At 40.9% G+C, this 13,162-nt stretch overlaps 1 protein-coding gene across 1 annotated transcript in view; it reads left to right on the forward strand.

Annotated features, from left to right (window-relative positions):
* The window catches only part of SPTBN5 (spectrin beta, non-erythrocytic 5), a 151,274-nt gene that overhangs the window by 33,001 nt on the left and 105,111 nt on the right, over positions 1-13,162 (forward strand). Inside the window, exons 16-23 of the mRNA XM_019551043.1 lie at positions 487-738; positions 2,097-2,384; positions 3,817-4,060; positions 5,003-5,142; positions 8,602-8,701; positions 9,977-10,147; positions 10,559-10,723; positions 11,562-11,788. Coding sequence (XP_019406588.1) covers positions 487-738; positions 2,097-2,384; positions 3,817-4,060; positions 5,003-5,142; positions 8,602-8,701; positions 9,977-10,147; positions 10,559-10,723; positions 11,562-11,788 — 1,587 coding nt within the window. The remainder of the gene's footprint in view (positions 1-486; positions 739-2,096; positions 2,385-3,816; positions 4,061-5,002; positions 5,143-8,601; positions 8,702-9,976; positions 10,148-10,558; positions 10,724-11,561; positions 11,789-13,162) is intronic.

Below are 13,162 nucleotides of genomic sequence, written 5' to 3' on the forward strand. Positions count from 1 at the left end.
CTGCCACTGCAGCCTCTGTGGCAGCTACCCCCATGCTCCAGCAGCAGGCTCTGCTGCAGGCAGACAGATGGGCAAATGTGGGGCCAGAGCCACATACTGCAGCCCAGCTCATCCCTTCTGCTCCTCTCGCACTCCCAGGCCCAGCAGGAGGCTCATGGGGCAGTCATTAAAGTGTGAGGTTTCACATAAGCAGCCTCAGCGGAAGGGGAGACTGGGGGTAGATAAGACAATGGAAAAAGCAGGGTCTGACAGGATGAGGTCTTTTCCCAGTCACCCTTAAGTAACACCAGCTAAATTGGTGATTCTCAACCTTTTCTTAGCCTCAAGGATCCCCTTCATATGTTTTTTTCTGAATTTAGATTCTAGCTCAGTGATTCTCAACTGAGGGCTGTGAAATTCAGAAACGTTAAGGAGGGGTGCCTTGAAGCTAGAAAGTTTAAGAACTTCTGGTGTAGATACAGGTGAAGCAGCTATTGTCATTTTTAGGTGGGAGCTCCTGGAAGCACTCAAGGAGGAAAAGGGTTCAGAGCTGATTGAAGTGGCTGATGTGAGGACATTCCTCCAAGACTGCCAGAGCACCAAAGCACTGCTGCAAGACAAGCTTGGCTACCTCAAGAACTTGGACCCAGGAAACACACCTGCTCCAGCAGAGGCAGATAGGCGCAAGCTGTCTTCACTGAAAATGGAAATTCTAGTGCTGGAAAGGAAAATCGAATACTTGAAGAATGTGGCTAAAAAGTAAGGAATCCACTATTTGTTTCCATATTCTTTCCTAGTCATCTAATCAAATTCTTGAGGGCAGGGTGGTTGGGTTTTTTAAAGCAGGATATAGACTTGCCACAGATCAGCTTTCACTGCTAACTTGTTCTCCCTATCTGACTGCAGTCACTGTTTCTTTTTCTCTTTCAATAAGATCTTCTATCCTGGGAAGGACTAGAGGAATTTCTAGGGAGGTGGGCTTTACATTTGCTTCCAGTGGAGGAAATCATATATCAGAACAGAATAGGAAAAATCTTCAAGGTTAGGGTGAATCAACGTGTACACCTACACCTTGAATCCTCAGTATCTATAGAGGAAACTGGTGAATAATGAATGATCCACAGACACCACACCTGTACCGTATTTGTTTTCTGCAATGAGAATTATTGAAATCTAGGGCCCTTTATTTTCTGGTCAGTTCCAACTACAGGACCATGAACCAGAACTAATGCATCCTATTTTGAGTTACCTGTATTCTGAACCAGGTACCATGTAGTCCCCAAAATGGAACATCCTTGAGAGGCACAGGGTGGAGGGAAAGAGGAGGACAGAGAATTAGACTATTCAGCATTGTGTATGTTTAAATTCTGGTTTAAAACTTTTTATTAAAAAAAGTTCTGTATTTTCACAATTCAGTCCTCCATAAAATCCAAACTGTCCCATTCTGTGAGGCCCTTCCTGCTTCTATCCAGAAGGTCAAAGTAGGCCATTGAAATGAGCAATTTGGTAGCAAATCTACCCTATATTGATTATGATATTTGAAATGAAGCATGGGTTGCAAAGTCTACCACCACCACCACCACCGCTGCTGCTTCAAAGCAGGAAATAGACCTATTTATACGTTCTGGCAGAAAGAGCATCTTGGTTCTAAACTAATCATAGGTCATTTGAAGCAACCATGAAGTCAGAAGAGGCTGAGAGAGGGCATCAAAGCCAAACTGGGCTATGCAGATTATTGCCACTGCATAATTATATCTTTGCAGCAAAGTAACCAATTTCTTCACATGATCTGTTAAAATTTCATTTTCTAGACCCTAAAAAGGGGGAGAGAATTGAAAAAGTGATTTAGCTCCTCAGGAATGACAGGAACAAGCAACGCCTGTAAAGTCTCTTAACCAGACACATGTTTTTTTATGTTTCTCTCTATGGTCATATCCCTGTGGCTTGCTCTGCTTATTGCTTGTGAGGAAAACTAGGTGCTCTATCTGACCTTTTCTTTTGGGAAAATCAGTAACAACCCAATCCCATTGATTTCAGTGAAAGTTGGATCAAGCTCCAAGCGTCTAAGGATATCTGTGAAGCTAAGTCAAGAATGTATGTTTGGTTTCTTTGCATAGGATTAAGGATACCAACCCGACAGAGAGCAGGGCTATCACAGATCAAGTGGAGGCCATGGAGAGACTACTGGCAAACCTCAAGTTACAGAATAAGGAGAAGGAGACCACCCTGGAGCTAACACAAAAACAACATGCCTTCCTGCAGGACAGCCGCAGACTCCTCCTTTGGGCAGATGGTGTCAGGGAGAAGTTGAGCAGTGAGGAGATGGGTGTGGATGTGACCTCTGCAGAACAGTTGCTGAGGGAGCATCAGGACCTACTGAAGGAAATTCACACTCAGAAGGAGAGGTAGGAAGTTTGCACTAGAAGTGAAGAAAATATGTGCGGTACTTCAACTGGAAAATTATGGAACCATAAAGTATCATTGAAAACAGCTCTTGGGAAGCCTGGTATTCAGACAGGGCTTAGTGCTTCTTGACATGAATATAAAATCAAATGAACTTTAGATATACAGAAAACTGACTGTGCACTCAGTACAGGTAAATGCCCCATAGAAAATGAAACTATCTGTGGTAGCCCGTTGTTTTATTAGGGATGGGGATGTCTGACTAAAATAGTCATCTCCTACCTGCACCCTTAACACTTGACAAAGAAAGTTGTGTGCGTTTCCAGGGCTGTGCGAAGCTTCGGTAGTTGTTTCGATTCGGAGGAGATTCGACCTGATTTGGTGGCCAAATCTCCAGATCTGAATCAAATCAGGAGACCCATTAAAAGGTCCAAATCAAATCAGAAGCCTCTGAATCGATTCAGAGAGATTCAAAAGGCTTGTAGCAAACAAACTGAGAAGAGGGAGGGGGATGGGGTGATCTTATACATGGAAAAGGCTGAGAGGGGGAAAGACTGCTCTAATGTAGCTGGCCAGTGACCATCCCTGCTGCATTGATCCCACTCTGCCTTAACTTACACAAGTGATACGAGTTTTGCTTTCAACAATTTGAGGTGCACTTTCACAGAAACCCCTGTACTTATCTCCTTGTAACTTGGCAGACTTCATGCCCTCAGAAGGGGCTACCATCCCTGCTGGTTTCATCCAAATCTTCAACAACAACAACAACAACAACAAAAGGAAAATGTTATAGGTATTTTAGTGATTCCCCATTCTAGTCTATGGCCAAATCTCCGAATCGGCGCCAAATCACCGAATCCAAATCGGCTGAATCAAATCGGGACAGTGATTTGAATCACCAAATCAAATCACTGTCCATCCAAATTGGCCATATCTGAATCTGAAGCAAATACTTGCTGCTTCACACAGACCTAGTGTTTTCTCCTCAAGTTCCCTGACTCCTCTTCCTGCCAAAGCAATCCAGTCCCTAACCCCCAGTGCTCCTCTCTCCTTCATTTTTATGAGAAAGATGTCATATTCTTAGCTATAATAGTTCTGGGTCTCATTTTATAAATCCATAAGTGCACAGATGGCCTTGCTATCCTATTTTACTGTCTACCAGCCTCCTCATTAAGGCTCTCACACCAAATAGATACATCTCATACCCACCTCAAATGTATACCCCTGATCAGCAATCCCCTGACTGGAAAATTAAAAGGGACTTTATAAGGGGAAGCTATGGCTAACAGAAGCAAAGGGAGATGAGGAAGCATAGGAAGAGGAAAGTCACCTTAATGCAATGAGCTGATCTTTTTGGTTTGCTAGAAGAAAAAAAAACTGTAACAAAATCCTTCTCATACAGTAACATGTTCACTTTTTCATGATTCTGGATAGGTTTGTGCAGCTACAAGGCCTAGGGAAAGATTTAATGAATGCTCAGCCCAGCAGCAGAGCCCAGGAGTTGGGCCTGTCCACAGACAGGCTTGCAAAAGAAACCAGCGAGTTGCAGAAGTTGTGGGAGCAGCGGAGGCAGAAGCTGGAAGAAGGCTTGGAACTGCAGAAGTTTAACAGGGAAGTAGATCGTCTCAGAGCAGCCCTCTCCAGTCATGAGGCTTTTCTCCGAGTTGATGAACTTGGGGTATGTATCAGACCTGAACTGGCCCTATCTATCTCCTGTTCTCCATCCCTATCCAGAAAGACAACAATGATTCTCCCAGAACCTCAATAAAGCACCATCTCTGCCCTCTGGCTCACAATGTAGTATTTCTAACTGAGTTCAGACTGATTTCAGCATCTTTGTAACAATCATACACTAATATTCAGAAGCTGGGCACATAAATATAGATCCAACTTCATCTTTTGGGAACGTGAAGAGGAGGAGAAGGATTCTCCTACTTTTTAGCCCCACCGCTTAGTAATTAGGGCAGTTTTCCAGGGAGTGAGAAATGCAGACTTTAGGGTCCCCCTGGGTAGTGGAGATTTGAACCCACATATCCTACTGCAGAACAGAGTGCCCTAACCAATATCTGGGGTAGATCTTATCCTGAACCCTTCCTATAAGCCCTTCCTATTGAAACTGGACCACTGAAAACCAAGTGGGAAAAATATGTGGCACTAGAAAGACAATAACCCTGGTTCTGTCCTTTAGTGATATGGAGACTACTCCGGAAAGAAGTGTGCCCTCTGTTCTCACCTTTGCTCCCTGCTCTCACTGCTATCTATCCATCTTATCTAATGACTATTTAATGCAAAATGTGGAAACAGCAGTGGCACCCTAACCATAAGATATTGGGCTAAAAGGTGAAAAAGCCCTGCTCCTCCACCTCCAGTTTCAAATGGTCATTAGTTTGGGGTATTTTTAAGCTAGTTCAGGGATTTGCATATTTCTTGTCCCCTAAGGCAGAGCACAAACATCGGCGAGGGGCAAAATATACATTGTATTTTCTGCATGAGGGAGAAAGTAAAGAATAAGGATGTGGACAGAAAAAAAAAATGATGCCAACTCTTCCACTGCTATAAAGATAATATGTACCAGTAATATAAAAATGAAACTCAATTTAGTTTTATTTCCTCAATCTAGGACCATATAGATGCTGTTCGCAGCCTGCTAAAACAGCACGAGAATTTTGAACAGCTCCTGATAGCACTGAAACGACGGGGAGAAGCAATGAATGATCATGGGAAAAAGCTAGTGGAGCGCAGACACTTTGCTTCTTCCATGTGAGTCAGAGCCCTTCCAGCTTGAAGTTTAAAGAGGAAGTAGGGAAGACAGTGACTCCAGAGAAGTCATTTTACAAACTTATACAAACTGTAATGTGATTTTAGGGTGAAACTGAAAATCATTTTTGAGCCAGAATTCACACCAAATATAATCACCCCCCAAGCTGTAATGTTCTGGGTGGGCTGGAAGAATGGAAATTCTCTCATTTCCCTCCATATTGCATCTTACCATGGAGAACAAGGGCCTGGTATTTCAGAGATGCATATTTCATGCATCATTCTGCTGACTGCCTTCCTGTGATCATTTAGGACACCAAATCTTTCTTCTTCCCAACTGTTTTCAGCTGATGAGCTCCTAACTTACAGAAGAAATTCTTGTTGTTAGATTCCCTAAATGTGTGACTTTGCATTTAGTACAGTGACATACCGTGACCCAGATTGATTAAGATGTGCCTTTTAGACACATTCCTCGGGTGTGCTCACACCTTCAACCTCAAACCACTCTCTGATGTCTGCTGCTTGGCCACTGAGAACAGTCTGAGCCTGCTTCACTTTGCCTCAGCTTTATCCATGTTACCTAGATCTTTCCAGCTCTTTGCAGATGGGATTTTGCCAGATTGAAGGATCATACCCTTGTCTAATCATGTGCTCTGAAATTAGAGATCCCAACTTCTGTAGAAGAGGCCTGCCTGTATAGTCAAATGCTCTGAAATGACTCTTATCAATGACAATAAGTTATACAAAATAACCAAAAGATGCATTGCACAAACAAGAGTAATCCTAAAAAATCAGTAGCCATATGTTGAGATACAGACAGATATATTAGAATAGACCAACAAAAGAAAATACGGAACAATGATTTTACTTTATCTTTGCACCTTCATCCTAAGCACTAGAAAACAGCTTCTACTTCTCAGCTCAACAGGTTTGATAACAGCTGCTGACTCTGACCTTCCTGTGCCTCAGACCACTTCCACAAGGGTCAGTTGGACTGCACATTAAACATATCCTTGTCAGATACTAATTCTCAGTGATTGCTTCTCTAAAGCATGAATAGAGGTGGAACATTTAAGTTAATCATTACCCTGCTACACAGCCCTGGCCAAAATATAAAAAAATAAAAATTACATTAATATCAAATTCCATAATTTGTATTGGCATAATCATGATAAGGCTAAGCACAGCTTAATGCTACCTATTCATAGAGATAACACAAGTCATAACAGTAAAATCACTTCAATAAAACATATGTGATGTTCCACAAGTGCCTCACAATATTGTGGGTTTGCAACAGGTATTACTAAATTTGCCCCATATTTATTACTCCAGTCCTCAAGTCTTCTAATTTTTCCTCCATAAAATTATAATCCTCCATTATGTTGGTAATACATAATAGTTTTGTGTTGACATCAAATTTAAACACTCCTCCTTTTTGTGCCAAGGTTGCTATGAATATTAAATAAGATCCTTTATGAATTCTGTTCCTTTGAATAGAATCCACTCGCATCTTCCTTTAACCATTACATATCCAACCTCTAATTAATTAATAATTTACCAAGCGAACCATATCATAATCTTTATGGAAACCTGGAGAGATCTACCACATTTCATTTATTTAGAAAATAATTTTATCTTGTCAAAGAGATATCAGCAGTGTTTGGCATTAGTTACCTACAGTAATCTCCTGGCATTTTTTCCATTTATGTCTTTATTTATTCTTTGTCTTATTTATTCCTTCTGTCAAAATGTGTTTTAAAGTTTTGCATCTGTGTATTGAGGTCAGACTAAAGGGCCCAGAGTTGCCTTGATCACCTTTCTTCTCTTTTTAAAATATGGGTACTACTTTGCCTATTCCTCCCCAGGTGTGACAGTTACAATAAGTTTTTACTATTAGTCTTTCAATTACATGTTCTGTTTTCTTCAGGATCCTGGGATGGGGCTTATATGGCCCCCCTGACTTGAGCATATTATGCTACAGGAGTTTTGGTCCCACTTTGAATGTGGTAATTCGATTTGCATATGCTCCATTGCATTAGAGAGAATTTTTATTTAGACAGCATGAGTGCCTGATGGTGTAATACTCCTGGGGTAAACTGAGAAGCTACAGTTATCTTGTCTTGCTTGCCCCTTATTCCGGCACTTTCACTGAACTCAGCTTGCATGTGCATATGTGTCTGACATACATTGCAAAGGTTCAGTTATACATATGAAAAATAAATATGAGGAGCATTTGGTAATGTCCCAAAATGAATTGACATATCAGATAGCCAAATGATGCACAGGATCATAAATCTAGTTTTCAGTGGTGAAGGAGGTGTTTGTCACCATGCTTGTATTAGCTTATGCTTACATGATATTGGACAGTATCCTACTTTAGGAAAAAGTGGGAGACAAGTGCAGGGCCAGAGCTGAGAGAATTAAAATCAAATATAGAGTAAAGAAAGAAACAAAGTTTTAAAGACTGAATACAGAGAAACCCTAGGGAGAAAAGGATGAAGAGTGAAAGGGAAATTCTAATTAAAAAAGAGGTAGTGCTTATACCGGTTTACATAGTGGAGTACATGCTTGCGCCAGCTGAGCATATGCTGATGTTCTTGTATTATTAATTCATAACATAACCTGTCATTTAGATGGACTCCCCTCCCCCTCCACTCCCAGCACCATATTTGTTTGCCCATAAATCGGTTCACTTTTAGGGAAAACAACCAGAGGCATAATTAGCAAGGGTTGTACCCTGGGCAGAGATGCCAGACAGATGACAGGGAGAGAGGAGGTGCCTTGCCTACCCTGGAGACTTAAAGAACGTGACTTGTGCCATTACTGCAGGGTATCCCCACCACCAGCAACTGCTGTCATAGTGCAATGTCCCCACATCCTGGTGGCTGCTTGTGTGGTATGAAGCTGGTACTGAGGTAGCACTGGCTACTTGTGGCTGCCTTTCTGGTGCCCGTTCTAAGTCAGCGTGCAGGGATGGTGCCACACTTGGCCACCCCTAGTTATGCTACTACAAACAATTCTGAGTTAGATCTCCAGACGGTGTAAATCAATGTCATAGTTTCCTTGACTTCAATAAAACTGTCAGTTTCCACCATGGAAGATCACTCCAAAGGCTTAAACTAAAGGAAAATGGTTTCTAAGCTCAAGTTACTGGTATGAACCCTACAAAAACTATTGCTTATAAGTTTCACAAACCTTGAACCCATCTCTTGTTATGTTGTTTCAAATAAGGTATTTCCAAGGATACAAGTGAGCTAAAGAGGAACTTTTCAAGGCAGGGAATGTATTATCATGCATGTCTGCACAGGACCTAGCACTTGGTAGTGGTATTCTAATACAAATTTAGCCCAAAGTTATCATGACTAGCAATGAAGACTGACCCCATGGTTATCAGTTCTATTGCCCTGTTATCATTCAAGTTAGAGGATTCAAAATTATTTAAGGTTATGCTTTTCTTTGCAGGATCCAAGAGAAAATAACCACTTTCCAGGAAAAATGGAAGTGGCTGAAACAAAGCAGTGACCAGAGGAAACAAAAGCTACTGGCTTCTCTTCAGCTGCAGGTAAAATGTCTGGCGTTCCAAGACCAACCAGAAAATCCCATGAATTTTTAATAATTTTACTGTCTCTGTGATCTGAGCAATGCTAAACAGCCCACTTTACCTTTGGGCAGAAAATAGAAAGTCTTGACCTTATCTGTAGGATGATTAAGTATTGGCAATGAATGGTAAATATGTAAGAACTCATTATAGAATAAGTGGATCAAGTTACAAAACAGTAACTAGTAGATCACAGTGAAATACAAATGAGGCAAATCAGTGGAAAAATGGACATATTTAATGAAAGTTAACTTGGACATTTTGACCAAAAGGTAGTAACCTTGTTAATGGTACCTTGGTCCTTAGCCCATGTGTCGCACAGACTAGGTTAGGGTCCTTGTAGAGAACAAGTGAAGATGCTGTTCCTTCAGAACTGATGAGAGAAAGGCTCTGCTTTCAGATTCCTGATGGGGGGATGAAAGTGGCCCACATTCAGGCCCTAAAACATTGGGCCTGAATTTACTGTCATTCTAGTGTTAATTATGAGTGCTCCATTGAAGTAAATAGCTTCACATTGTACTAAAATTGGTGCCATTTCTGTGAGCAAAGAACGGGCCCATTTTCTATTATTTCCACAATGACATTAAATTATTATTTTACTATACATGCAAAGATAAAGTTTGCTTAATAGGATTTGATTCTACACAAGAGTATTAATCTAGTTGTCTTTTTGTGTATGCACAATTTTGCATTTCCTCTCCAGACATGAAATAATTTTCACATGGAATGGTCCTAGAGAATTGATGAAACCCTACAGAGGTTTCTTTTCATTGTCTATAAGGTTCCTCAAGTGAAAATTGCTTCAAGACATATGTTACTTATAATTAAGAAGCATCATATTATATTGCAACTAACTATTTTGTCTATGTGCAACAAGATATTCAGAGTATAATTAAGGTTTTCACCATTCACGTACATAGATATAACAGTAGTCAGCTCCTTGTAATTTATCTTTTTTTTTACTTTTGTTGACTCCTGAGGGCAGTGGAGTAGAAAATTCTCCTTTTACAATATAACAAAGATATTATTCTGAAGCTGTGAAAACTTGTCAGAAATTCAAGATATTAATCCCTCAATTCAAGGTCTTTAATGGTAAAATACACCAGACTTTCCAATTCTCAAACAAAGTAAGAACCCAATACTTTATGGGAGATTCCTGGAACCCCCAGAGCAAACTGGTATCCTGGAGTCTGCATGCAGTCAGGAGTCAAATAAGTTTATCCCATTTTCTCCTGGAAGGAGTTCAACCATGATGTTGCTGAGCTCCTAATATGGATGGAAGAGAAATACAAGACTGCATCAGATGAGTCGTATCGTGACCCAACAAATATTCTGCGTAAACTGAAGTGGCATGAGGCAGCAGAGAAAGAAATGATGGCCCACAAAGAACACTTTGCAGAGCTTCTGAAGGTGAGGGTTGTTTAACTATTATGTACAGTCACCTTCCTGGCTCATGCTGTGGTATTTGAAAGCCCCTGATTCAGTCAAGAGTATGTATAGGGTGCCACTGGATAAATAAAGGTTGGGAACTCTATTTAATTGCAAATTGATTGATACATTTTGGGCTAGCAGATAATGGTGTGATGGGGACATGTGTGGATTTTGGTTATTTTCTGGAATAGCTGTCATTCCTGATCAAGTTCAGCAACATGAATCATTCCACCATCATTGTTCTGTAGCATGATGAATCTGAAGCAGGAGAAATCTTGATGATGTTTGGCATTCCTTGGAAACAAACATCCATAAATACCAGAACCAAAATTAGTACCTGAATTAGCATTGTTTTTGAGACATTTTGCATTGTTTGCTTTGTCTCCGCAGACTGGAAATCAACTTATTAGAGATGGACATTATGCTGCAGATTCCATCCAGGCCAACATATCAGAACTGAAGAAGAAGTGGGAGAAATTGTACAACAGGATGACAGAACGAGGAGACAAGCTAAGGCAAGCTGGACAGCAAGAACAGCTCATGGAACTGCTCAAGGTCAGTAGGTTATACGTTTCAGTGGAGAGGGACTGGTACAGTTCTAGGATCTCCAGATTATTAAGTTGTCATAAAAAGCTTATCACAAAAATCAGAAAATATAGTACCCCACAGGTTTGCCATCCTGAGGAAGACTTCTTTAGATTTTTCTGAGGTAAAGAATCAGTGCCTCAGAAGATTTTTTTATAAGACCTCAGTCTACCAAGGACTCTGGGCATGTAGTCCAGTTTTACAAGAGAAGCATTGTTCTGTGAAGTTGTGCACTATTGCTGTCATTACAAAGGATTGCTGTTTTGGGGTCGCTAAAGTTGTGACTCAGTGGGTGTGTCTACATGTACATTAATGCCCTTTTTCTAATGCACATTAAATTAGTACCTCTAATGTGAGATACTCAATGTGCATTAGGCAATAGTGCATTTGCACACTTTTTCAGTATTGTTTAATGCACAGTAGACTATTCTACTGTTCATTAACATAATGTCACAGCTTTTTACATGGTGTTTTAATGCTCAGTGAAATAGTCTACTGCACATTAAAGCACATGTGTAGACACACCTACTGAGTTTTAAGATATTAAATATAATGGAATGTAAAATATATCTAAAAGCCTGTTTTTAGAAAGTCTGTTGACTGGCTGGGAAAAAAATTGTTATGACAAATAGTATAAATCAAAACATCCCAGAAAGATGTCTTTGGGTTAGCCACCTACCTTTGATCTACTACAAAAAGATCTGCAAAGCACAGAGAACATTCTTGTGGGGAGAAAGTATATGGAGGTGAAGAAAAGGGTCCCAGATTCAATGTATGAACTAGCATGAAGTGGACCCTTTTCTTGTAGGACTCCAAAGAGAAGATAGAAAAGATTGAAAAGGTTCTTCAAGATGCAGAGACAGGCCATGATTTGCGCTCCAGCCGTAATCTCCTCAAGCAGCACACTCAGCTGGAAAATGAAACAAATGAGCTGGCTGAGAAAATGAACTCTATTGTGTCCCATGCAAAGAAAATGGCAACTAATCACTTTGACTCCCAGAGGATTCTAGATGAGACACAGAAATATCTGCAAAGGTAAAGAAGGCATTCTCTATTCTCTCCTCACCTCCCATTCCTCCAAAAATGCATTAGTAAGTTAGTGGCAGAGCTAGAAACAAACCTTTAGGTTTTTGATTGTCCACTCTCTATCATAAACAATAGAAAAAAACATCTCTCCATTAACTAGACTTAGCAGACAGGCTCTGCTTCTCTCACCAGCTTTTTCCATAGTTGTGCTAATCCATCTGGCCTAAACAGCTGCCTGCTACCTTTCTTCAAACTCTGCTAGTGAACCACCAATTCTGGGTGGTAACTCTACTGCTGTTATACTCTCTGGTTCCCTGCAGATTCCGCCAAACCTCTTGCTAAACTGTGTGGTGATTCAGCATTTAGTAGGTACTAGCTTTAGATCATTAACAGTCTCTTGGCTTATGAACAAAGACTGACTTGAATCTACCAGTCATGAAAAGTGAAAGTCATATTTTTCCCAATAAACCAACTGAACACAACTAGAGTTTCAAAATGCAGATCCTCATTTACTCTCTTTGCAGGCTTAGATAGCCAGGTAGTGAGTACATGGAAGGAGTGATACTTATACTCCCAATTCCTACGTCTACTTCCTTGTTTGTTATAGTGATTGTATCATACTGACTTCACCCTGCTGTGCCTTAACAAACACACAGCATCACCTATGTCATGAGTTTTGCTTGTCAGCAGTTTGAAGTGCAGTTTCCCAGAAACCCCTGCACCTATCTCCTTGAAACGTGACAGGCTTTGTGGTCTCAGCAAGAGCTACCACCCCGGCAGTTTTCACCTCACTGTGGCTTAACACACAAATGACATGAGTTTTGCTTGTCAGCAGCTTGAGGTGCAGTTTCCCAGACACCCATCTATCACCTTGAAACATGGCACACTTCATGCCCCCACCAGAGGCTACCACTCCTGTACGTTTCATCTAAATAGGCCCAAAAACAACAAAGTTATAGATATTTCATTGATTCCCCATATACCCTATGGCCAAATCCCCAAATCTCTCCAAATCGGCTCTAAATCTTTTCTGAATCAAATTGGCCAAATCCAAATGGAATAGTTGCCTATTTCCACAGGCCTAATTTGCATTCTCTGGTTGTCCTGAGGATTAACATGCTTCAGCAGGCAAGTCGTGTATATTCGGGTTATTTGGGTCAAGGCGTCCCGTGAAAATGTTCCCATTCTCATAGCACCTTTTTGTACTGACTGTGACTCAGACAGTGGCACTGATCTATACCAAGTCACATTGGATTTGCCTTCAACTTTCATAGATTTCATAGACATTAGAGCTGGAAGGGACCTCGGGAGATCATCGAGTCCAGCCCCCTGCCCAAAGGGCAGGAAGTCAGCTGGGGTCATTGGATCCCAGCAAGATAAGCA

This window comes from Crocodylus porosus, unplaced genomic scaffold (genome assembly GCF_001723895.1).
Source record: "Crocodylus porosus isolate Cpor-Errol unplaced genomic scaffold, CroPor_comp1, whole genome shotgun sequence".
NCBI classification, from domain to species: Eukaryota; Metazoa; Chordata; order Crocodylia; family Crocodylidae; genus Crocodylus; species Crocodylus porosus.